This window comes from Watersipora subatra, chromosome 3, assembly GCF_963576615.1.
Source record: "Watersipora subatra chromosome 3, tzWatSuba1.1, whole genome shotgun sequence".
NCBI classification, from domain to species: domain Eukaryota; kingdom Metazoa; phylum Bryozoa; class Gymnolaemata; order Cheilostomatida; family Watersiporidae; genus Watersipora; species Watersipora subatra.
The window spans coordinates 45,501,311-45,526,071 of record NC_088710.1 but is presented as its reverse complement, the minus strand read 5'-3'; the positions used below and the strand labels follow the sequence as shown (position 1 = coordinate 45,526,071).

The following is a 24,761-nucleotide window of genomic DNA, read 5'->3' as shown; positions in this document are numbered from 1 at the left end:
TACTACAGTGATCAGGGGACCAAATTATTTGAACAAAAACGAGCTTCAGGCCAATCGCCGTAGCTTAGCGTCAAATGCTCGCTTATCAAAAGCTTGCAACTTATTCAACAATATTAAAAAACGGATGCTGAGTTAACACAAATGTTTTTATCAATATACTGTACATATCAATATGTAAAATGACTAGCCACCGCCACCAATTTACAAACAGCATATTCAGATTAACAAAATTTCGATTGAAGGTGCAATAGACGCAAAACTGTGCTCGCTATAAGGGGGAATGGCGCGGTATGAGATGACGACTCCCAAACCGATGAATTAGAAAATTCTGTGATGTCTCTACATCAAGAAACCATAATTTTATTTTTGTTAAACGCTACAGTTACGCTTGCTGTTTGATTGATCATGCCGAAGGGCCATATTTTGACCAAAAAATGAAAAGGGGAAAAAAGACAGACATTAAATGCCAGTTTAGTATTCTTTTTTATAGCAATTATCAAATGAAGTTACATGGTTTCGGTCATTATCGTGTATTATCAACTCACTAATAAACCTAACTTCTGTAAATGTAACCATTACCATAAAATCTTCTCTGACACTTGTGATTTCAAAAACAATATTTTACCAAAAATGAGTGGTGAATGAAACAAACAAAATCCAATAACAGATAACGATACAGCTCCATGACCCTTCTTCAGCATCCACCAGACATGCTATTTTAAAATATGACAGATCTTCCTGCTGATACCATAAATTATACATTAAATCAGGATGATCCTATAAGATGACACGTTGATTGTGAGGTATGATGAGCTTGCTAAAAGTACATATAAAGGAGTCAATGGGCACCACATGCGGGAAATCATGACAAGTGATCTCTTTAAACCCGTTATAAAGAATATTTACTAAAATATAAAATACAACATAATTTTGATATAACGATAATACATTGTTAAACGAATTACAACAGCAATGGTCATCAGACCTACACAAAACAAGTTCATAATCATGATTCAGCTTTGCTAAGCGCGAGAGCAAATTCAAAGTCCGCTTTTTCTTGCTCTGCGAGTCGCTTCTTCCGTTCTACTTCAGACTTTTCGCTCTCTGCCTTAGCCCATTCCAAATCACCAGCACTTGAAGGAGCATCGAACTGTATAACAGAAACATCGAGAACCTTAATTACCCAGTTAGATTATCAGCGAACGCGGCGATATTGGCGTGAGTTTTCACGCCTATGCACTGGCTCAGTGCCATTAATGACCACTTCTCAGAAACAACCAGTCATTCTCAATCAAGAGTGTAGATAGATAGGCAGCTATAGATTTTACACTCGGGATTTGTCAAACAAGAAACTAAGCATTGAGGATTTGTTTGAAATAAGCTCAAATGAAGTTAGTAAGTCTACATATCTGCACAGCTATGCATTTCTAAAGATTCAGATACAAAAGCTATAGAAGTAGTAGAAGCTATAGAAGTAGTAGAAGCTATAGAAGTAGTAGAAGCTATAGAAGTAGTAGAAGCTATAGAAGTAGTAGAAGCTATAGAAGTAGTAGAAGCTATAGAAGTAGTAGAAGCTATAGAAGTAGTAGAAGCTATAGAAGTAGTAGAAGCTATAGAAGTAGTAGAAGCTATAGAAGTAGTAGAAGCTATAGAAGTAGTGGAAGCTATAGAAGTAGTAGAAGCTATAGAAGTAGTAGAAGCTATAGAAGTAGTAGAAGCTATAGAAGTAGTAGAAGCTATAGAAGTAGTAGAAGCTATAGAAGTAGTAGAAGCTATAGAAGTAGTAGAAGCTATAGAAGTAGTAGAAGCTATAGAGGTAGGGCTCTATGCTCTAGTAAACTAAGGTTAAGATGATCAACACCGTGTATTTGTTTCCTTTAACCACAACACTAATCAAACAATCGAATGAAATTATGCTCTCATACTTACACCGGAACCAAAGTCAGCAAAGTTTGCCGCGAATGGATCATCAGATTTGAGAGCAGTACCATTACTTGGCCCGCTAAATGGATCACTTCCTCCAAAGGGGTCTACAGATACGACAAAATAAATGATATTTAAATTTGTAAAAAACAAATACCGTAAGTCCTTTTGCTCAAGCCACGCGGCTTGTCGTTGGGGCGGCTTCTGGTTCAAGGTCATAGGCTGCGGCTAAAGCCAAGTTTTTAAAACTTACATGGGGCTCAGAGCGTTTACTTGATAAATGCGGTCTCTGCTCAGTGCCGCGCTATAACCATAGAATCGCAGTCATGATACACTTTTATGTACGGGATTTTGGCGACCTACTCGTTTAGTTTCAAGGTCATGTTTATGGAATACTTTAGACTAAAGAAGAATTTATCGCTCATGTTTAACTCACCACAGTCATAGGTTATTAACACCTTTTCATTCTTGACCGGCATCTTTCCATAAACGTGAAGCCCTTTAACAGCGCAATAAAAATCTAGCTGAGACATGGCAAGTAAGTTCTTGATGTAAGGGTTTAGGAATTTCAATTCGAACTTGGAAGTGAAAGAAAATTCTTTTCACCTGTCCTGATGTAGCCTGTTTTCTTATTCAAGAGGACGGGGGTATAGCGAAACCCATCTCAACACTCTCACTCCCCAAGGAGTCAAGGACGACAAAACATCAGTCGTTAGCCGTGGTCTGTGGGCATATGCGGCTTATTGGAAGATTTTTTTTTTTCGTGAGTCATCTGTTTTTAAACACAAGCCGTGCGGCTTGAGCATGAAGACTTACGGTACACATTAAGGCAAGTAAACTCAAGAAACATTGTCTGCAGTAAAAATGATCTCACAACTTCACCGACTATGTGGATATTAATAAAAATTAAAAGACGAGGAACAAACACTGAGTAATGTAATAAACAACAAATATTATATAATTGATGCCCAATCAAACTCTGTACACATTTTCTCATTTGGAACTAAATATTTTAGCAAACCAACAATAAGCATAAAGTAATAAACACAGACTTTGAATGTTTACACTATCAATCACTATCTCCACTGCTAATGGTAGAAACAATAATTTGATTTTACAAAAATGTGGCAGAGCCTCAAGATGCTACGACATAACATAAACAAATTAATTTGAAAATTTTCCAACTCGAAGTATTCAAACGCAACCTAGTTATAACTTTTTATCCAGTAGAGGAGAGACAGGTTGATTAAACAACACTTATAACAATTCAATCAATATTTGGGACTGTGTTCATATGAGCCAGACTCATGAACGCATCAAGCCAAGATGCAAAGAATTTATACATTGACCTTGATACCATAACACGCATTTGAATTTTACGCGAATATTTGTTTTTAATTGCGAACTTGGACTGATTTCATGATAGTCATTGCTGACCTACCAGACACTCACTTCATTGACATGCGGGGAGGTGATCTATAGCGGAAGACCAAATCAAACCACTCACCTGCATTACTGAATGGATCAGAATTTGGGGTTGGAATTTTCGGTCTGTTGCCTTTCTTGGATGCCTGCGAAGAGGCTGCCATTTTAAAGGGGTCGGGATTAAACAAAGGTTTTCCACCATCAGACGGACTGGTGGCTCTAGGTCTTGGTAAAGACGGCCTTGGTGGAGGCTTTTTCTTGTCTTCAGCTGGCTTACTCGATGCAAACGGATCGAAGCCAAATGGATCATTCTAGACATAATTGCAAAGATTTAGGTGAAAGATTCATGTTACATATTTGCTGAATAAGCTGAATAAGTCCATATCTAAGGTAAAGCCTGCTTTACATGTTTTGCACTTTGTAGTAGAATGTGCTAACCTCACAGTTTATAACAATTCCAACGCATCTAGTAAATGAGGTATGATGGCAAAGTCTTTGCCTTATGTCACAATCATTATGAGACAAATTACTCTATTTTAATCAAGAGTTGTTCCTGAGAGTTAGTAGTCACGTGGTGCCCGACGATAGCTCGGAAGGATTCGTGGGCATGCGCCACCAGACGAGCAAAAACGGCTATGTTGTCATTGGGAATCCGAGCTCCGTTCGCGTAACGTGTGACTCTGTGCTTGTCGTGTGTTGAAAGGATTATTAAGAGTCTTTCTGAGTCTTGGTGACTCGTGAGTAACCCTACTGGTGTGGTCTGGCACTACGGTGTTTTCTGGTAAAACGTGCAGGTGGAGTAAGGGTGACATAAGGGGAGATTTTGGAGTGTCACGGCTGGCAGTCTGGTACTGCATAATTTTTGCTTAGTAACTTACAGTTCCCTCACAGGACAATTTATTATCATTTGGTATGCTTGCCCACGAGTGGCAATACATGTCAAATACAAATTACCGCTGTTGTCCCTGCATGTATGTAACAAACCATCTAATCAACTAACTTCTCTTTTTGTTTGAAGATTTTGTAAAACTTTGCTAAAGTTAGCCTATTAGTCGTATAAAAAATACTCTTTCTACAAATGCTTTCAGGTTCAGAGAAATGACCACATTGAGTGCAGTCATTGTATCCTCATATTCGTGATAGACTGAAAACTCAGTTGAAAAGAGGAGTTATCGCTTCACTTCATGCTAACATTAATTTCCTGAAAAGTTAATAAACAACACCATCTCATATTTTCCTTGTAAAACTTTGAAATTTGACATACTTTTTCTTATAAAAATGCAACTAGTAACTAGCAGGCGTTGTACCTAACCTAATAAGAAACTAGAGTGTGTAGAAACCAAGTGTGCACTACCGTATATCCTCGCCGAGTTTCCAGGCAAAAAACTTAAAGGTTGACTTGCAACAAAATTCACTTTACTGTTATTTGATATGAAAAAATTCACCATGTCTCACTCTGTTGTGTTGTAGGTGCAAAATATGTGGAAAGGTGATTACAAGCTCTTAAAAGCTCGAAAACGAACAGAAAATCGCAGCCACACGAGACCTCCGTAGTTTGGATTCTCTTTCCAAAACGGCTCAAATGTGATGTAGTTGTGAGGGATGGTTTCTGTTTACACTTTCATGCAACCTTATTCGTCGAAATATTTTCACAAATATACTTCACGCATTCAATAAAACTATGTCTATTGTTCTTACGCGTCTGTTTTATCGTCATCGTAATGCTGTCACTTTTAGCAGTGATATCCTATAACTTACTGTAAAAATTTGTTTAATTTTTTAGCTTGAAGGAGTACATATCATTGTCTGATAATCATGACGAGCCTGTTGGTCACTTGCGATAATTGAAAAGTGCTGCAGAAATTATTTGCGAAGTATTGGGTCACATGATTAGATTACGACTTGCCGATTAGACCAAACCGAAACAAAACTGTAAAGTAGCGAGCATCTATATTTGATACGGGGTCTTCGGTAAAACCCGAAGTGTTTGTCATAAACAAGTGCTACGATAAGTTTTATATTGAGCTTTTTATTGGCCTTTCAATTCACGTGAGAACATCATGTGACAAGACAACAACCAAATTTCATGGCTATGTCATCGAAATAAAGAGATTCCAACCTACGGCGACTTTTCGTTTTTGAGCTTTTAAGAGCTTGTAATCACATTTCCACATATTTGGCACCTACAACACAACAGAGTAAGACATGGTGAATCTTTTGATACCAAATAACTGTAATGTGAATTAATTTTATTGCAAGTTAACCTTTAATATACTAAGGGAACGCATTCAAATGAAATGAAATTATGCCAACTTAATTCCAAAAGCTACAACCCGAACAATGCTAAGCTCATGGTTGGTAGCCTGTTATATACAGTTTGTATTACACCCGTACCAAAGACTTGCATTTGAAGAAAAGCTACATTTGAAGGTTCCTTAAAAAAAACTGGCGCATTTTCTTTGCTCAGCTTTTGTTCACGATAAGAACGTGTGTGTACAAACGGGAAGAAGCGCTTGGTTGATATTTAGTACACTATGACAACAATAATAGTCTGTGATTGGTTGGTCATACACCTAATCGCTCGCGTATTTACCCTCATCGCATACAATATTACATGCAGTTTATTTGTATTAATAGCAGCCTCAGTACAGTTGAAAAAGCTAACCGTCATTAATAAAAGTAAAACAACAATAATGGTTACCACGTTCATCAATTTGCTTCTGCAACCTTCTGCTGTGATAGGTGTGTACGGCGGGTTACGATCACCTTGTATGCGAATTTTTATGATTTCACTATTTTACAGTTGTTTTCTAGGGTCAGCTTATATGTGAGGATATACGGTATCTGAATGTCAATGAAAAACCAATCCAACAATAAGAATCTTTTGCTGTTAGCACCAATAATAAATGACTGTAAAGCGGTGTGACGCAAGCCCTTCTTACCAATTTTACTGTTAACATATCTTTGCTAGACGAAATTTTTAATCATTCACGCTAGTTTTGATGCACATGGTCAATCGGTATGTAATAATGGATAGCACGAGCGGTTTAAACCAGGCCAAACAGATTGCAGGCACAAAAAGCTAAAATATTAGCACTTTTTCCTACTTCCTTCTGCATTTACATTGGAACAAATTTTACTGAATTTTTAAAAATGATGCAACCTAATTACAAAGCAAGTAACATAAATTGCTAAAGATAGCAGTATAGAAGGAACTAAAAGAAACAGGAAGCCACATTTTTTTATGCGAGCAGTGCTTGACACCATTCATGTTTAGCGTCGTAGGTAATTTAAATTGAAGTTACGTACAGAATTGGTAATGCTAGAGGTATCATTAGTTGTTGACTTGAAGGGATCAAACACATCAGAATCATTGGAAAACTTGCTTGGCACTGCGGAAGAGGATCTTGTCGGCTGAGAGGAGGCGAATGAATCGGTAGAAGTAAATGGATCAGTACTCTGTAAACAACAATCACATGAGTATGGGTAACGCTGCCAGCACCTCCATGCTGAAACTGTGGCTCATGTGAGTCAATAGCGAGTAGTTATCAAGTTATCACGAAAGTGACTAGCGGTGATACAACCATCTTTAATACAACAATACAACCACCTTACACCACTCTACAATTGTGCCCCCACAGTTGGCTTCAAGGAAAATGCAGCAATTGTACATGATGCATTTGTAGTGAGGATAAAAAATGTGAATGACAGTCTGTAGATATACAAGTTACAGACTACTTATACCACTATACATGTGACAGATTGTAGACATAGAAGTGACAAACTATGGACATAAAAGTGGCAGATTATAGACATACAAGTGACAGATTATAGACATACAAGTGGCAGATTGTGGACATACAAGTGACAGATCATAGACATACAAGTGACAGATTATAGACATACAAGTGACAGATTGTGGACATACAAGTGACAGATTATAGACATACAAGTGACAGATTATGGACATACAAGTGGCAGATTATGGACATACAAGTGATAAATTATGGATTGTGTGATAGATTACAGACATACAAATGACAGACTACAGACACACGAAGGTGAAGGACACATGCACAGACCTTAGGCCGTGTCAGACTGTCTGTTTGAACTTTCTGTACGGCTGTAGGATTTGAAGGTGAACAGAAAAGATCGTTGGCATTAAACGCATCATCACTGGCAAAGCTTTCTTTGAATGGGTGAGAGTTAAGGAAAATATCTGACTTGAACGGATCGTCTTTAGCGAAGGGGTCGTCCTTACCAAATTCCAGCGTCTCAAAAGCTGATTGTGACGTAAATGGATCAGATGTAGCAAATGGATCTGATTTTTGTTCGGATTTTGCAAATGCAAATGGATCAGCGGAGACCGACAACTCCGAATTGCCAAATGCATCAAAACCGCTAAGCCCGGGAGAGGCCCGAGAAAAAGGAGATGAGTTAATGTTGGCGGTAAGGCTAGGTGTAGAGCGATTGCTCGAGTTGGAAGTTTGTGTGACACGGGGTGAAGGATCTTGCAGACTAGATAGGTCGGGTTCTGACGCATCTTCCTCTCCATCTATCAGAGATTGATACTGTTTTAGGGCAGTCTCTATTTTCTCATTCAATTTTGTTAATTCTTCTATATAGGTTTTGGCCTGCAACCACGCAAACAAGGGTAAATGCCCACATGAATATTTACAAATGCATTTGAATTAAATGAAGATACATTCGAATTCTCTTAAGGCTGGAGAGTCATTCTCAAAACGTATTCAATAACAAAATACCGACACACCAGTTGAGTTCAAAGCTGTGAGCAAAAGCTATAAAATCTCTCTACGAAATGAAGAGCACTCAGACAACAGTGATGGTGTGCACCTTCAAATTCATAACACCCAAACATTTGAGCATTGTCAAAACACAAATACATGTATATTTGACCGCTAACTGATGTTATTGTTTGCAACTACATACTGTGCGTGTTCTATATTGCTTCCATTTAAATCTTCAGTTAACACCATCATTAACAAAACGACCGAACATTGTTGAAGACAATCAAGCACCTGTCAACAAGTGACAATAATGTATCAGCTGAAGGTTGTAAAGACATCTAAAGGACACTTGAACCAACCTACAACTTAGTTGTGAAACTGAACAATGTATGATGCTAGCAGACAAACATTTTACTAGCATGTGTGTTAATGAATTTAAAGTTGAGTAACTTCCTTGCTGTTCAATTGTTTCTCATGGTTTAAAATTTTCATTTTTGATCTATTTACTTTTACTTCTTATTCAAAACAACAGTGAGCACACTTCAACATGAAAACTAACATAGAATGACAACTCTCTAATATAATATCAAAACTATTCAGATACAACTTCGAATATACGAAAGCATAGAATTATGTAACCTTACTCCCAGGTTTTTTTTCACAGAACTACAACACGAAATCAATCAATTATGATTGTGCAGCATCCAACCCCCATCACTCACAAGGCCATTACCTGGCTGACTTCGTTTGTGAGGCTAGTTTTGTCGAGCTTGAACTGCTCTAACGCCTGAGTATTTGTGGTAATCTGCTTCTCGAGTCGATTTGCTTCAGTGTGCAGTTCTGTGTACTCCTCCTTTAGACGATTTAGTTCCAAGGCCTGGTCCTGCAGGCATTCATGCACTACGTTGCATTTTATTGAAAAATAATAATCAGGAAGAATCCTTTGTCAGCGCAGCTTTTAGAGCAACAAAATTATCTATTGGAGCTGGTACATCAAAAGATCTTCAAACTGGTGGAGACATTAAGGGGTTAGAAAGTTTTAAGAAGTTAGAAAGCACAAAAAAGGGGCAATGAGCAGAGCCACCCAATCCTACAAAGTAGTTAACTACAGCTGATCACATGCCTCAACTTAGTACAGCAGACACTCCTATAACATATACTTCTTATAAAGTAAACTCCAGATAACCTAAAAAATTTATGTCAAGTTTTTGCTTTGTACAACGTAAAAAATTCCATACAACGTAAAGTGTCCAGTCGGGCGAGTTACCAAAATCGATTTGAATCTTAGTTTATCTTGCCGCACCTGTAGAAGAAAAACCGACATGCGTTATATCTATTATATATAACTTTACCAACATTCTAGTTCATCGTAATAGATCGTCAAATGTGTCCACAAAACAGAGAATAGGATAGCTGCGCAATTGTTCATAAATACTTGAAGGCAATCGATTGGTGGCGTTACAGCATCGGTCTACCATAATGAATGTCGCGAGTTGGAGTATCATCAAAAGTTATCTTTTATCCCAACCTTGTCCCCTGGGTGCAGATAGACGATGAACAGGTAGAACTGCTTTTTATAGCAAAAAGGTTCTGTTGTTTTGTCTTATTATAGATGTACAAAATATTTATTATTAGCTATACTTTGCAGAATAGACTTTGCTGTTTAGAAAAATAACCAAATCGTTGTAAATAAACGTCGGAATTGTGCAGTTCTTATCAACTTGTTGTAAAACTATCGCAATTATGGTCTAGAAAACCAGTGATATTGATCATAAAAAGGAGAAAGGTTGTCGATACAAATCAATAATGCTGCAGTTACCGTACAGCCCACAAATTAAAAGAGTTAGGTCAAGTTTTTTCCTTTTTCCATGGCCAAAGAGATGACTTTGAAAATATCTTGGAACGGATTAGGCAATTTACATGTATTTTACTGTTCTTTTAAAATAAATTCCTTAAAACGTAAACGTTCCTGGGACGGATTATTTACGTTGTAAGAGCGCCTACCGTAAACATAAATCGAATGATGCACATCAACTCTTCATTTTAAAACATTTGTATAAAACCAATCAAAATATTCTTTTTATGCATCGATTAATTGTCTCAGTTGACTAGACTGCATGGTTTTAATGCGACATATCCGCCCCACACAGGCGTAGAATAGCTGCTACTATCATGAAAGCTCATGCAATAGCAACTTGACGAGCAACTCGCTTCGGTGTTTATAGTTATGTTCACACTTGAATGCTGCTTGAATGAGGCACTGATGGCAAAATGACACAAATCTAATGTAAAAATTAGTATACAAAGCATATTTCTGTCGTATAATGCAAATAAAAATATTTGGCATTGTCAAGCATGGTCATTTCCATAAAACTAATGCAAATATTAATAGCCATTGAGCGCATCTCTATCAGCAAAGTATAAAAATGGTTTGCAGAAATTTTTAACATTTCAAAATAATAGTTTCCATAATATGATAACAGCAATGTCACAATATGAATTTCTCTTTTCTCAGCCTATATACTAACTCAATTATTAAACAAAAAAGATTTATAAGAGTGTCTGATGACATGATATTACTCACCACCTTGGCCACATACATGTAGGATATGATTGCGACAAAATGATTCCAAATATGTGTCATATGGTCATATGTGCTACTATAGCACTATGTGTCATATGGCCATATGCGTCACTATAATACTACGTGCCACAGTGCTATAGCGACCTTGGCCTTTGAACCAGACCCTTTATTACACTTAGAGTTTAGATGACTGCTAAAAATCATCAGTCGAGAGTAAACCAGGCCATTCAGACTTCATTATAGCCCAGAGTCTACTCAAATTTGAACGACGTTTGAATGGCTTTTAGCGAGAACCAGGTTTCTAGTAGAAAAAAACAAATAGCTGGAATGTGCTAAAAGACTGACGACAAACCTGCTCTGTTCTGTCTTGTTGGGCAAGCTGTTGATTTATATCGTTTATCTCCTCTTGTTTTGCCTGACATTTGTCTCTTAGCTCCGCAATCTCTGCGTCAAATCTGCTTTTTTGATCCTCCAACTCATCTAATTTCTTTTGAGCTTCTCCTAGGTAACGAGATTGTGCACAAACATTTATATATCACAAGGATGTGCCTCAAGCAGAGAGAAATTTTATCAACTTTTCTATGAACAATGATCTCTACTGTACAAATAGATCTTGTATAAACAATTTATATACATCACAAGGATTTCCTGTGTAGAGCGACCTTGTATACACACTATGGCTAGAATACCGCAAGGATCTCCTACAAGCAGGTCCTCACATTGCTTGTTAGCCTGTCTTGACAAAATATTGTTTTTGCGGAGTTGTCGCCCGGCGAGCGCAGCGAGCAAAACAACAGCTTGTCACAAGACGCACTGCACCTGATGCATCAGCTGCACTGAGAGGGAGTTGTTCTCTTCTGTCTATGCAGCTTGGCTGCGATGTTATGTCGGTTGCTCCGTTGGTAATCATAACAGATTCGTGCAAAAACTTATGTAGAAAAAGAAAAATGTCGCTGTTTAATCAGAGACCAGTCTCTGCGGTAAACTTTAGCAAAACTTAAGAACGTAGGCAACAACAGCAACTAAACATGTTGTTATTTGTGTGCTCAGTCAGTTTTATTTCTATTTTGGTTTCAGGCAGCTTTATTTGTTCATATTGATTTTACTTTTAATTTATTTTATTCGTAAGTTTTGCTACAGTTTACCGCAGAGACTGGTCTCTGGTTAAACATTGATATCTTATTTTTTTCTACATAAATTTTTGCGCGAAATCTGTTATGATTACCAATGGAGCTACTGACATAACATCGCAGCCAAGCTGCATAGACGGAAGAAAAAAACTCCCTTTCAGTGCAGCTGATGCATCAGGTGCAGTGCGTCTTGTGACAAGCTGTTGTTTTGCTCGCCCCGCTCAACGGGGGACAACTCCGCAAAAACAACAGTTTGTCAAGACAGGCTAATTCCCTGTGCAAAGGGATTGTATAGAAAGAATCATACAGACCACATGGATCTCCCCTATACAAAGTATTCCCAAATAGCGAACAAGGGCATCCTGCATACAGATTATTCCGATGTAAACTGCAAAGATATCCTCTATATACAGTATTTACCATATAAACCACACTTATTGTTTGTTAGTCAAATTATCAAAAACCAATATAGAGTTAGTTGCCAAGTCCTCCCTACATCTCTTGAGCGAGAACAACGCAGCTAGCATATTCTAGAGCCAAGCATATGGCTAGAGCCCGCGAAGTGCCATGCTCAAAAAGTGTCCAACTGGAGCATGCCAGTGTCTTATATAACAACTAGCTGTGCTTCCCGGTGTTGCCCGGTTATTAAAAATCAGCTTATTATAAATAATGAAAAGTAATGAGAGTTGCCTGCCACTTGCTAGTAGCCTGGCACCCTGCCAATGGAAAATTTGAGTAAGCTTACTAATGAGAGCTATTCGTCGCCGAGACGTTACGCAATTACCCTGCGTAGTACGCTAAGCCATTGGATATTTGCTCTCATATAGCGACATATATCGGCTAGCGTACATATCACTCTCTTTGGCCTAATTGGTACAGCATTGGACTGGTGAACAGGTCGGTCTGAGATCAAATCTTCTTCGGTACAAATTCTTTATTCCAATAATCCACTAATAGCTATAGCTGGATGTACCAGATGACAAACTTTGAGATACATATATAGATAGATGGCAAGTCACTGCTATGTGATAAAACCTTACACTCTAAATAAAAATGTAGATCTGTTGTGTTGTACTTGTGTGACTATGTCAGGGCGTGTCATTTAATGTCTCACAACCCTGATTATTCATTCCAGTATATGTATATCAGTTTTTGTAAAAAATTATTATAATATGTTAGTTGTCAACTCTGCAGGTTTAAAGCAGCAAACTTCATGATTATTTGCCTGTATTTATAGGATCAGGTGAATGTATATAGTGGAAAGTAGACCAGGAACTATAAATAAAACAATATATTATTATTATATTAGAGTCAACTTTTCATTGCAGTTAAAAAAGTGAGAGTTGTTTAAACATTTGATTAAGATAAATAATTTGGTAATTTCTTTTCTTCCATTTTTCTTCAACAAAAAAAAGATTGCATGCTGGTCTACTAGATTTTGTTTACAATCACAATTGAAATAACAATTATACTACTATAATCAAATAACAATTATACTACTATAATCAAATAACAATTATACTACTATAATCAAATAACAATTATACTACTAAAATCAAAGAACAATTATACTACTATAATCAAATAACAATTATACTACTATAATCAAAGAACAATTATACTACTATAATCAAATAACAATTATACTACTATAATCAAAGAACAATTATACTACTATAATCAAATAACAATTATACTACTATAATCAAAGAACAATTATACTACTATAATCAAAGAACAATTATACTACTATAATCAAAGAACAATTATACTACTATAATCAAATAACAATTATACTACTATAATCAAAGAACAATTATACTACTATAATCAAAGAACAATTATACTACTATAATCAAAGAACAATTATACTACTATAAACAAAGAACAATTATACTACTATAATCAAAGAACAATTATACTACTATAATCAAATAACAATTATACTACTATAATCAAAGAACAATTATACTACTATTATCAAAGAACAATTATACTACTATAATCAAAAAACAATTATACTACTATAATCAAAGAACAATTATACTACTATAATCAAATAAGCATACTAGTTGAATGCCAAGCATTACAAGGGGGTAATAAATTCATTGCCAGGGGTAAGTCACTCAAATTCATTGGGCAATAAAATAATTACGCAACGAATTTGAGTGACTTACCTGGTAAGCTAATAGTAAAAGCCGCATCAGAATCTATTACGTATGTAGGTTTACAATGCCAAGCACTTTAAGCATGAGTATTTTAGCTGATGTAATGACTAATAATACGATAATCCATTGTATTGCAAGTGGCCTGTGTGGCTTAATGGATAAGCCCATCGCCTCCAGAACTGGAGGTGCTGAGTTTGAAGCCAGGATGGAGTGCATTTTTGATAGCTATAACTGGACACCCAACTAGCAAATACCAAAGTATATGTCATATAATGTCTTCATAATCTATATTCATTTTTCAAAGTTTGAAAAATGTATGCTTGTCCAGCCATAACTATTGAAATTAAGCATTCTGATGGATTAGAACTCACGGAAATCACTACTGCAAGTTTAAAATCCAGACACTCTACCACTGAACCAGCCATGACTTTATCATTTTCTATACACTGTAATCCACGCGCTAATTATTTTAGCACTGCGCCCACACATTACGATGTTCCTGTTAAGAAATATTTTTCATGAGATTCAATTACTACATCTGGGGTCAAGGCAATTCTTTTCACACGGACAATAATATTATCTCCACAGGAAGAACCTTGACATTCTCTCTCTGTTCGGTGAGACAAAGATGGTACGATTTATCATTTTCACCCATAGATATAGTAAACCCTAGATATGTGAATAATCAAAACAACTGAGGCCTATAATTAGCATGACGCAACGTCATGGTGATGTGCAAAGGAATCAGCTGATCTATTAACTCCTATTGACTTAGCACTAAAAACTGCTCAATTTTTCCATAGTTTGTGCATCTGAGACTGCATATTTTATTGAAAATATGTAAAACTTATATACAATAATACTTCAACTTACGAGTGCCCTAACGTATGAGAAACTTGAGATACGAGCCAGCTTTCAAGCAAGTTTTAGCACTAACATACGAGCCATGTTTGAGATACAAGCGCATGAGTCAGTTGCCAAGTATGCCGGAGGTGTTTTATGAGAACAGCATCACTCTGTATTTTTCAACTGCTCAGATTATACTTTTGTACCATGTTTTTTGTGCGCGATTTTCAGTGCTGAATTATGTGAATTAAAAGTACCGCGCGTAGACCGAAAGTTTGCCAGTAAAAGGATAGATAATGCAAAGAAAAAGTGAATGATAACAATTGATATTAAACGGAAAATTATTGAAAAATATGCAAAATATGTATGCGTGATTGAGCTAGCTCAGCAATATGACAGAAATACATCCACAATTATCAAACGCAAGGATTATATTCAATGCATTTAGTTTGCAAAAGGACTAACCATAGTTTCTAAACGACGAAGCGATCTTCATGACCACTGATGGAGAGACTGCTCAGGCTTTGGATAAAAGATAAACAATTGGCCGGTGACGGCGTAACTGAAACGATGCTACGTAAAAAGGCCGGTGCTATCTATCAAGACTATAAAAAATAGACATTCGGACGAGTTGGCTAGTGATCGTGCATTAACCCTTGGTGACGACACCTGTGTTCGTCCTGATCGCAACATGTTGAAAGGGCGACAAAGGCCAACGTCTTTAGATAGGTTTCTCTTAAAACGGCCGGCTGGTCATGAGAGCGAAACAAAATTAGCTAACCAGTGAGAAACTTAAAACTATGAACGCCGAAGAAATTTTAATTACGTTAAGTTAAAGATTAAAGTTTGCTTTTAGGTTTGCTTTTAAGTTGGTCTTTTAAGACTTGGATAAAATCTAAATTTATCAAAGTCAGCTGTTGTAATGAAGGATAACTTATCTCTCCCTCTCTGGCAAATGCTAGCATTAGCTGCTATTGTATGTATTTAATTTTACATTTTAATTAATCACATTTCCTTGCATTAATTTTTATTTGTTGCTTTTTGAAAGCATGTGGTAAGTTAGGACAATAACCAACATGTTCTTTCTGTTACAATATATTGTTTTGAGTGTTTTATTTGCATTTTTAGAGTATGGAAACCAATCAATATATATTTAATTGTTCTATATATAAATAAATTGCACCAACATGCGAGTAAATTGACATATGAGCTCATTCTCTGAACGCATTAAGCTTGTAAGTTGAAGTATGACTGTAATGACTTTGGATGAGAAAGGCAAGAATCTTACATACATGGTAATGAATAATACCAATGATTTAGAAGCTTCTATATCATTGTTAATACAAAGAGTGACCAAATAGAAATTAAACTAATAACAAACTAATGAATCAAATGAGATTTAGAAGCAGTCAAGCTGGACCACTGTATTAAACACCCATTAGACATGACTGAAAATAACTAGACGAGATAGTTTTTGTCTAAGGTTGGTTGAACTATATTCCTGCTTTGAAGCGGCATAGTGTATTCTGCTTTTAGTATAGCGATTTACTATAGTTTTGAGTAGACTGTTGGCATGCACTGTACATGTAAAACCTTGATTGAGGTTATGTAATAAGACATATATGTTATTGTCTGCGATGTTACTTGTTTAAAAGCTCTCTGTGTGATACCATAGCTCTCCATGTGTGAACGTAGGCACTTTTCTGCAGCAATTCATATTCGGCCTATCAATCTGGTCACCAATCCTCCTCTGGCTCCTCTGTTTTTAGCTGAGATTAGGGTTATGTCATCACTATTTCTACTTCCCACTACTTCTACATCGGTCAAGAACTTGATACACTCATCACATTTGAGTTAAAAAACAATCCTCATCACCGAACTCCTCATCTTCACCTTCCTCAGCTTTTGTCTCTTCTTTCTTTTTCTTTCTAGCCAGAGAATGTAGCAAGATAGCAGGAGTTGGCCAGTTTTTTCAGCCCTGCTCACATCCAGATCAATACAGTTAACATTGGGATGTGGTGTGATATCTGCTGTTATGAACAGTGCTCGAATTGCAAATCTAAAGCACTGCACATCCGGGTTATTGTTATAGCCACCCTTAGATCGTATTGTGGAAAACAGAATCTCAATGTGATCCTGGTTGATCTTAAAGGTTAGGAAGTAAGTGATGTAAGGGTAGTTGCTGAAAAGATAATGAGCAATGCCATGTACAGATTTGGCTGCTGACTCAAAACCAATGACGAAATGATGATGATTTTCCTATTATTTTCCACTAGCAGCTTTCAGCTTGGTGTCTTTAATCCGCATAGATAGCTTATGATATTGTTGAGAACTTCTTGTTTTGAGTTGAAGTTCTGTCTTGTTATGGGCAATTCAGGATATACCTGGGGTGTTGTGGTCTCTTCTGATGACATTTCACTAAGAATTTGGTCTTATTGTTATGTTTATGACTTAAAAACTAGCACGCCAAGCGTGCTTCCACTACTAAACTTATTGCTCAATTGAAAGCTTTGATACTGTGATGCACATCACTACGACGTAACGTCGTGAAAACAACAGCCAATTATAGGCCTCACTTTTGCTCCATTGTAGCGATAGCTATTCGCCAATCTAGGGTTTACTATATCTATGTTTTTACCTTTGTACCAGTATCAAGAGGTACCAGTATCATAGTATTCAAAGTTTTGATGGATAGGTCCTGGTGAACAGTAACCTTTTTTATACACACTTCTATGCAAGAATTGTTATTATTAATTCTACATATTCAAGATCTTTATTTTGTTTTCTCAGTTTATATTAATTGTACCACCATCACCGAATCATCTTTTACTGTAATCGTAGCAAGACCGACTTAATTTAGCTATTACTTGCTAACTATTTCACATTTATATCTAACCCCTTTTATAGTTGTTTTATTATTTTTAAATTTATTTGACCTGCACAAAACAGTTTCGTCGTGATATGAAGTTTTAAAGTTACAGTTGTTTGACAAAGTTTGAAAACCTGTACAATTGCTTTTATTTTCTCTTAATTTATTTCAACTACACAAAACAGTTTTTTCATGATATGTAGTTTGAAAGTTAGAATGGTAAATTTATGTTGTTATATGTTAAATACAAATCAGTTTTCTGTCCAAAGACTTTTTTATTACCCGAGACGCAATGCAACGCCGGGTGGTACAGCTAGTGTTATATATATACTTAACATTACAAACATTGCAAACAAGTCTACTAGCTGGGAACTGAGCACTCTAGGAAGCAGCAAAAACTGCTAACATGAATTGTGAGTGAACATACAGAGCAAGAGATGCTACTGTTGCTGTATTCAGAGAGAGAAAAAAAAGCTATGACTAACCACGCTGCCGTTCCAGCTGCTGAGTTGTGCTACTGATGACTTCATATTCCTTCTGCAAGGTCTGCACCTCACCGCTACAAATTCTCAAGTCAGCTTCTCTTTGCTGCTTCTCTCCTTCTAACTGTATCTTCTTTCTGCGGTACATAAGAAAGTTTCTCACATAATAATTCAAATACTGGGTAAGCGTGTGAAAGTGGAAACCAAAAGCACATGATTATATCAAAAAGAATTAAAGTCAAGCTTCCACATTTGAGGCAAAATTGTTCTGGGAGTTGCTTCGAACTTTTGGAATGTTGCATGGTGGAGAACATATTCCTATGAGAATTTATTGTCGTTAATATAATTTGTATCGCATCCTAAAAACCTAACAATAAATACCTCAAGTATAAATACATATGGTATTAAAACAAATAAAATTAACAAAGTACAGTATTACCAGTCAATAAAAATATTAATAGTTTACCAAAGGGAAAAAAGTGTTTTGGCTTGGACATAAGTAGGTTCTGTGGTAGAGATGGCGGATAGAGAGAGATGTGGTGTAACTTACTCTAATATAGAATAGGTAAGTTCTATAGTAGAAGTGGTGATAGAGATGTGGTGTACTTACTCTACCATAGAATAGGTAAGTTCTATGGTAGAGATGGTGAGAGAGATGTGGTGTACTTACTCTACCATAGAATAGGTAAGTTCTATGGTAGAGATGGTGATAGAGAGATGTGGTGTAACTTACTCTACCATAGAATAGGTAAAGTATAAGCTTACTTGGCAAATATCTTTTTTTTCTTATTTTCATATTGTTACAACAACTTCATTCTTAATTCTCAGTAATCACTTTTACTTGTAAAACATGTTGCTTAAAAAGTTTTAAAAGTTTAATGTAAGTGGAACATTGCTTTGGGTCTACAGTAAACCAATTCTTCAAGCTTTATATTGGTTGTTGGCAAATTTGTGCATTGAAAAGGTCATAAGTTGAAGCATGACTATAGTAGATACACTTAAGCTTGTATAGAGCTCCGGAACATGACTAGTCCTAAAATGGACTCGTGTACAGTTGTAAATATACAACAAATAAAATATAAGGATAAGTGTGGTACCTTCTTTACCACAACAAACCTTTTAATCTCTTCTATTTCAGCCTCTATCTGCAGCAGATCAGCCGATACTTCCGTTGTGGCCTTCAAAACAAAGACAGGTCAGCGAATAGCGCTTAAGGTAGATACAAGCTGTCCACTTTTTGCCTTCACACCATGTATACTTTTCACTCTGTCCGTTGTTCATTACATTGCAAAATGCAGCAACCTAAAGACTACTGCCATAACGCACCAAACAAAGATGGAATAGACATCAAAGAGCTAAACTTAACAACTTGATCTTTACAAGTGTTAGTAAACTCTCAAATATTGCCCCAATATAGCATAGGCATCACATAATCTATGTTGATACCGAGTTATATTTTGAAATAAAATTATACATTGATTTACATATGAATTTGTCAAATGTAGCATGTACAAGTACAAGTTACAAGTCCAAAGTACAAGTTAATGATGACCAAAACAGAGATCTTCAAACAAATGTCTCATTATAGCATAGACAAAACTATAAGTGACACCAGCACTTAAAAGCTCTTGAGCGTACATATTTACACCAACAAAGAGGTTCAGCTAGCACTACCTTGTGCATCAAGGTCAAACAACTCCCATCTACTATGTCATGCAACTTATAGACAGCGCAGGGCAAACATGCCAGACAGACAAGACATCAGTCCATGGCACGACGCCGTCAGTTCAATCAAGCTAAAATACTTGTCATGCAAAATCTGATAATTTTGCTTACTTTAACCAACTATTTTGTCTTTACCAGTCAACAAAGAAAAGGTATATTCGCTGAGTACGAAGCATGCATTAACCGAAAGGTAAAACGCCTGGCATCCGGCCAGACCATGCCTACACCGCAAGCTCTTATGCTGCAAATCGGTAGACAAGTGAAAATGACGTGCGACATATGGTGAGCCTAACAGTATGTGGCTAAAATCAAGTTATGCTATAGAAAACTTGGGGCTACAATAGATTTGTGAAATGATATGTGCTGAATCATACCAAATACACCTTTGACATAAAGACTGGTAAATTACTGTGAAAATATTTCACAAAATCACGAAATACAAATGATATATTAGCAATGCACCAGCTTGAATAAGTTTTTTGCGTTGAATTATTTATCCTACTAGACAGGCTTGCTCTTATTGCTTATCAACTCTAATTAATTTTATCTAGAATAATTAATTTAATGCTATGATTTCTAAAGTGTATAATACACAAACTATGACATTTCAGTATGTTTTATAACACAAAGCCAGCATGTTAGGTAAAAGTTAAAAAAATTAATTACGCCCAAAAATCTGAACTTTACCTTTATTGAAAGGATTATTCACAACATAGGTTATTCATAAATATTTGGAAACATTTTAAAATAAGAACAGAGTCTGTAAACCTGCTCAAAAAGAGACCCAGGTGACTTTCCCACCAGGTTAACATACTATAGCCAAGCCATGAGTTTATATTCCAAAACCATATCTATTATCTATAGCAAGTCTATTAAAACTATGGTATTATTCAATAATCACTTTCAACGCAGCTGGTAATTGAACAATACCATTCAGCAGTCCCTTGTGATCGTACCAAACGCAAGATCGTACAATGAATGTCGTTTGATAGCCCACAACAAAGATTTAAAAACTACTTCTCTAGGGAAAACATGCCATAAACCGCGAGTAAAACAGCCAAAACAAGGACATAAACACTGCAAAAAGCCTTCTCAAGCAGAAACATGATAGCTAGCCATCCACATATTAGTATATGTTACTTGAGCAGCACAGCGGGTGCGTCTACTCTATGCTATATGTACCCATTTACTATCCGGACCCGGCACGCCGGTGCGGGACAGTGGACTGATGTATATAGGTACCCATGAATACCTATACCCTGGCTACAACAACCAAAACATTCACGTCTACAGTAAAGTAACACTGTAATGTTGTAAAGGAACAATACTCACTTTGCTTAACAGGAAATGAACTGCATAAGCGCAAATACTTGAAGATGTGAAAGTTATCAATTACCTACAAGTTTTGCCCTAACAACTGTGTAAGAACATCTGTATTGTCTCGCACTACTGAGCATCATATAGCATTTGTTTCTTAATGACAAAGACCAAATCAACCATTCTAGAGTAAGAGTGACAATAGGTTTATAGGTAATAGTGACATAGTGAGTTACATCGGCCTGATTTGTCAGGAAAATGCTATTTGAGAAAGAGATTTTCTGGATTATTCTTGGAGAGGGCCAGTCATCTAGCCGAACTTGCTCACCACTAGTGGGTAGTGAGATGAGAGTGATTGTGAAAGCTGAACAAACATTCACTTTGTTTTCATTGTGTGGTAGAGGCGGGATGTAGAGTTGTGCGCACATTGTGTTACTGTACGATTGTTAATGGACATTTGCGTGTTGGAGCAACGAGAGCGCTTTGTTAAAAAAAAGGAATTCTAATCCAGAGGTCATAGCGGCGCACTTTTGTCTTGCTTAGCAGCACGATTTTAAAATAAGAGCGACATACCGTAAAACCTCTAATTGAACGCCACCTCTATTTAAACGCCGCCGCCAATTGCAGCCTCCCACCATAAAGGAGAGATTGAAAAATTGAACGCCATGGTGTTCAATTAGATGTTTTACGGTAAGTGTGGAAAATGTTTAAAATGGAATAGCTTGCGAGACATTTCCTTGCTCATCATTCACAAGTGCCGTGTCCATCTTTCACAAGCATGAAACACTCCATCAAAGTTTGTAAGACAACTTGCTTAGTTTACTAAATGTTTACATTTAATGGATGATGCAAACTTGCGGATTAACCAGTGCCATGAAAATGTAGTGAGTAACCTGTTCAACTTCGCGCTAATATCATCAGAGAAAGGACCAAAATATCACTGCCTACGTCTGTGTGGAGATAACTCTTTAGACACGCACAGTTTATTGCTGATAAATGTAAAAATATGTTTTGTCTGTAGCGAGTAACGGCCACTAGTTATATGCATGCTAAAATAAAAATGCTCATTGGTTGACAGCAAACGGCCGGATAAACAGTGGTCTGATATAGAAGTATTTTGGTACAGATTGAAGCCTGAGCTGTCAAGTATTGGGCTTGTACCAATGGGTAAGGCTACATCTCTCCTCAAATTGTATGTACAAATTGACCTCCCTAACCTACACTGTTTCAACATATTACATAATGCTATGAAAATTAACAAAAAGGTCGCAAATGATCTTAATAGTTCAAACAGTATAAAACTTTTGGACAAATGATATAGAAATTCAGCATATTTTGATTGTTAAAGCTTTAAATGTGATTATCCACAGAAATGAGGTGACGGGGAAAACAACCAAAGAATCTAGACAGCTATTCACCAGTTAATACTGCCAATTTTAGTGAATAGTATTTCACGGTTTGTAGGCCTAGAGAACTATGACATAAACGAAGAAGCGGCCTTGACAATATATAGCGTTGGACTGGTAGATGCAGGATACTATCTCTGTGTCTATAGGAAACTCGCACAATCTACTTACTACCTTGAGACAGTAAAAAAAGAATCCAAGAAACTGGTAAGTATTTGATAGCATCAAAAAACAACTACATGTACTTGTTTTCAACTACTAAATCTAAATGTTTTTGGGTTTACACAAATGCTGCCATACTGGGCAAATAATCGGAAGAAATAATAGCAAGAATCTGATTGGTTGTAGTCTGTAAATTTTGTATGCACTACATTAGATTGGCAGCTTGTCAGGCATCCTCTGAGATGAATAATAGGAAACATAGTAAGAAATTAGGGAAGAACAAATATGGTGGTACTAGCAGGAAACATATATCAAATACTGTGTAGTCAATACTCTCAGAGCCTAAGATCAACAAGCTAACTGCTGCCGGTCATGCTTGAAAACTGAAAATTGTGACTGATCTAGGAGTAATGACTTCTAGAATAGCTGCATCGTTGCGACTGATCTAGGAGTAATTGGTATTTTCTGAACATGATGTTTAGTACTCATAAGTAAAGAACACTGCGTCACAACGACGTGATAAAGGATGCAGCTATGAATGCACATATGGCTGCTTGTACAAACACGTGCGTGCGCGTACACACATGTCAAATCATTGAATGACTCTTTGATGGATGCACTATTCCGAATTAAAATGTTTGTGTCGTTATTGCAAATGCATATTAAATGCATCATATTTAAGGGAGTTTAATATTGCATAAAATGGATTATTAACTCCCTCCCATATTAACTCCATTATTTGAAACTCCCTTAACACAGTCCTACACCCAATGTTATTACAATAAACCATTCATGAAGGTATCTAATAGCGGAGAGTGGCCGAGACCCGCAATTAACACTACAATGACCAAGATGAACCTAAAGATATATACAAGCTGGAGAGAGTGGGGTGCCTGCAGTAGCTGCAACAAAGTGGGCTGGAGACGCAGAACTGGCATGTGTACCATTGAGGTAGATCTAAGAGAATTATTGCAGCCCGTAACTCGTATTTTTGTGATTCGTAAGTACATTACACGTATTGGCAAGACACTCGTAGGCTGTTTGTTGTAGGTGTAATGCTATCATGCAGAATAACGGTCAGTTGAAATTATCACAAAAAAAACTACATTTTGGTGTATCCGTTTTTTGCCAGAAAGGGGAAGTGATGTAATAGCAAACGATGAGCAGTGACTAATCGTGTCTTCCAAACATTGAACTAAAAGGCATGGGAATTTTACCAACTTTACATGGTAGTAAGTTCTTCAACATTGAATTTAAGTAAAAATCGACTATGGAATTCCCTCCGTTGGTCGGCCCTTCATGTGATGAACCATTAAAATGCGGCCAACACGATACTTCATATCTGTATATGTAACGGAAGATTTGAAAATGGGCATGTTTTTACACTTTTAGTGCATCTAAAATAGGAATTTGCCGCATGTTCTGTTTTTATAATATTTATATGTTTGGTAAAAACAAAACTCAAGTTGAACTAATACATGTTAAACTTTACTGACACTTGAACTGCTGTAATAGTGAGATGCTACACCTAATATATACTCTGACAGGACATCCCTAATTATATTACTGACTAGCTGTGCTACCCGACCCTGCCCGGGTAATAGCAAAGTCTTTGGACAGAAAATTGATTAGTATTTAATTATATAACAACATTTGCCCTTCTAACTTTCAGACTAAATATCATGAGAAAAGTGTTTTGTCTTTTTCAACAATGAGAAGTAGCGAGAGTCGCTTGCTATCTGCCAGTACGTTTAATAATGTGAGCGAACAGCTTCTCGTGACGTTATGCTATGACCAGTGTCATACGCAAATCTGTTGGGTATTTGCTGTCATATAGTGACATATACTGACTTATATTGGCAAGGTAGCAATTCAATTTCTGTGGTCTAGCGGATAGCGCGTCGCTGCGTCGTTCTTCTGTATGGAATCTTTATCCCAAGATTTTAAGATCTATAGCCGGAATGCATACACACATA

The 24,761-nt window shown here is 36.6% G+C and overlaps 1 protein-coding gene across 2 annotated transcripts in view; it reads right to left on the bottom strand.

Annotated features, from left to right (window-relative positions):
- Positions 1–495: 495 nt before the first annotated feature.
- LOC137389530 (epidermal growth factor receptor substrate 15-like 1) overlaps positions 496–24,761 on the bottom strand; it is a 43,641-nt gene continuing 19,375 nt past the window's right edge. For both annotated transcript variants that reach the window (XM_068075563.1, XM_068075564.1), the window contains 9 exons: positions 19,292–19,353; positions 18,179–18,312; positions 11,033–11,181; positions 8,830–8,979; positions 7,431–7,982; positions 6,658–6,807; positions 3,431–3,659; positions 1,930–2,030; positions 496–1,150 (listed from right to left, as the gene is read on the bottom strand). In XM_068075563.1, coding sequence (XP_067931664.1) covers positions 1,007–1,150; positions 1,930–2,030; positions 3,431–3,659; positions 6,658–6,807; positions 7,431–7,982; positions 8,830–8,979; positions 11,033–11,181; positions 18,179–18,312; positions 19,292–19,353 — 1,671 coding nt within the window. In that variant the 3' untranslated portion in view covers positions 496–1,006. The remainder of the gene's footprint in view (positions 1,151–1,929; positions 2,031–3,430; positions 3,660–6,657; positions 6,808–7,430; positions 7,983–8,829; positions 8,980–11,032; positions 11,182–18,178; positions 18,313–19,291; positions 19,354–24,761) is intronic.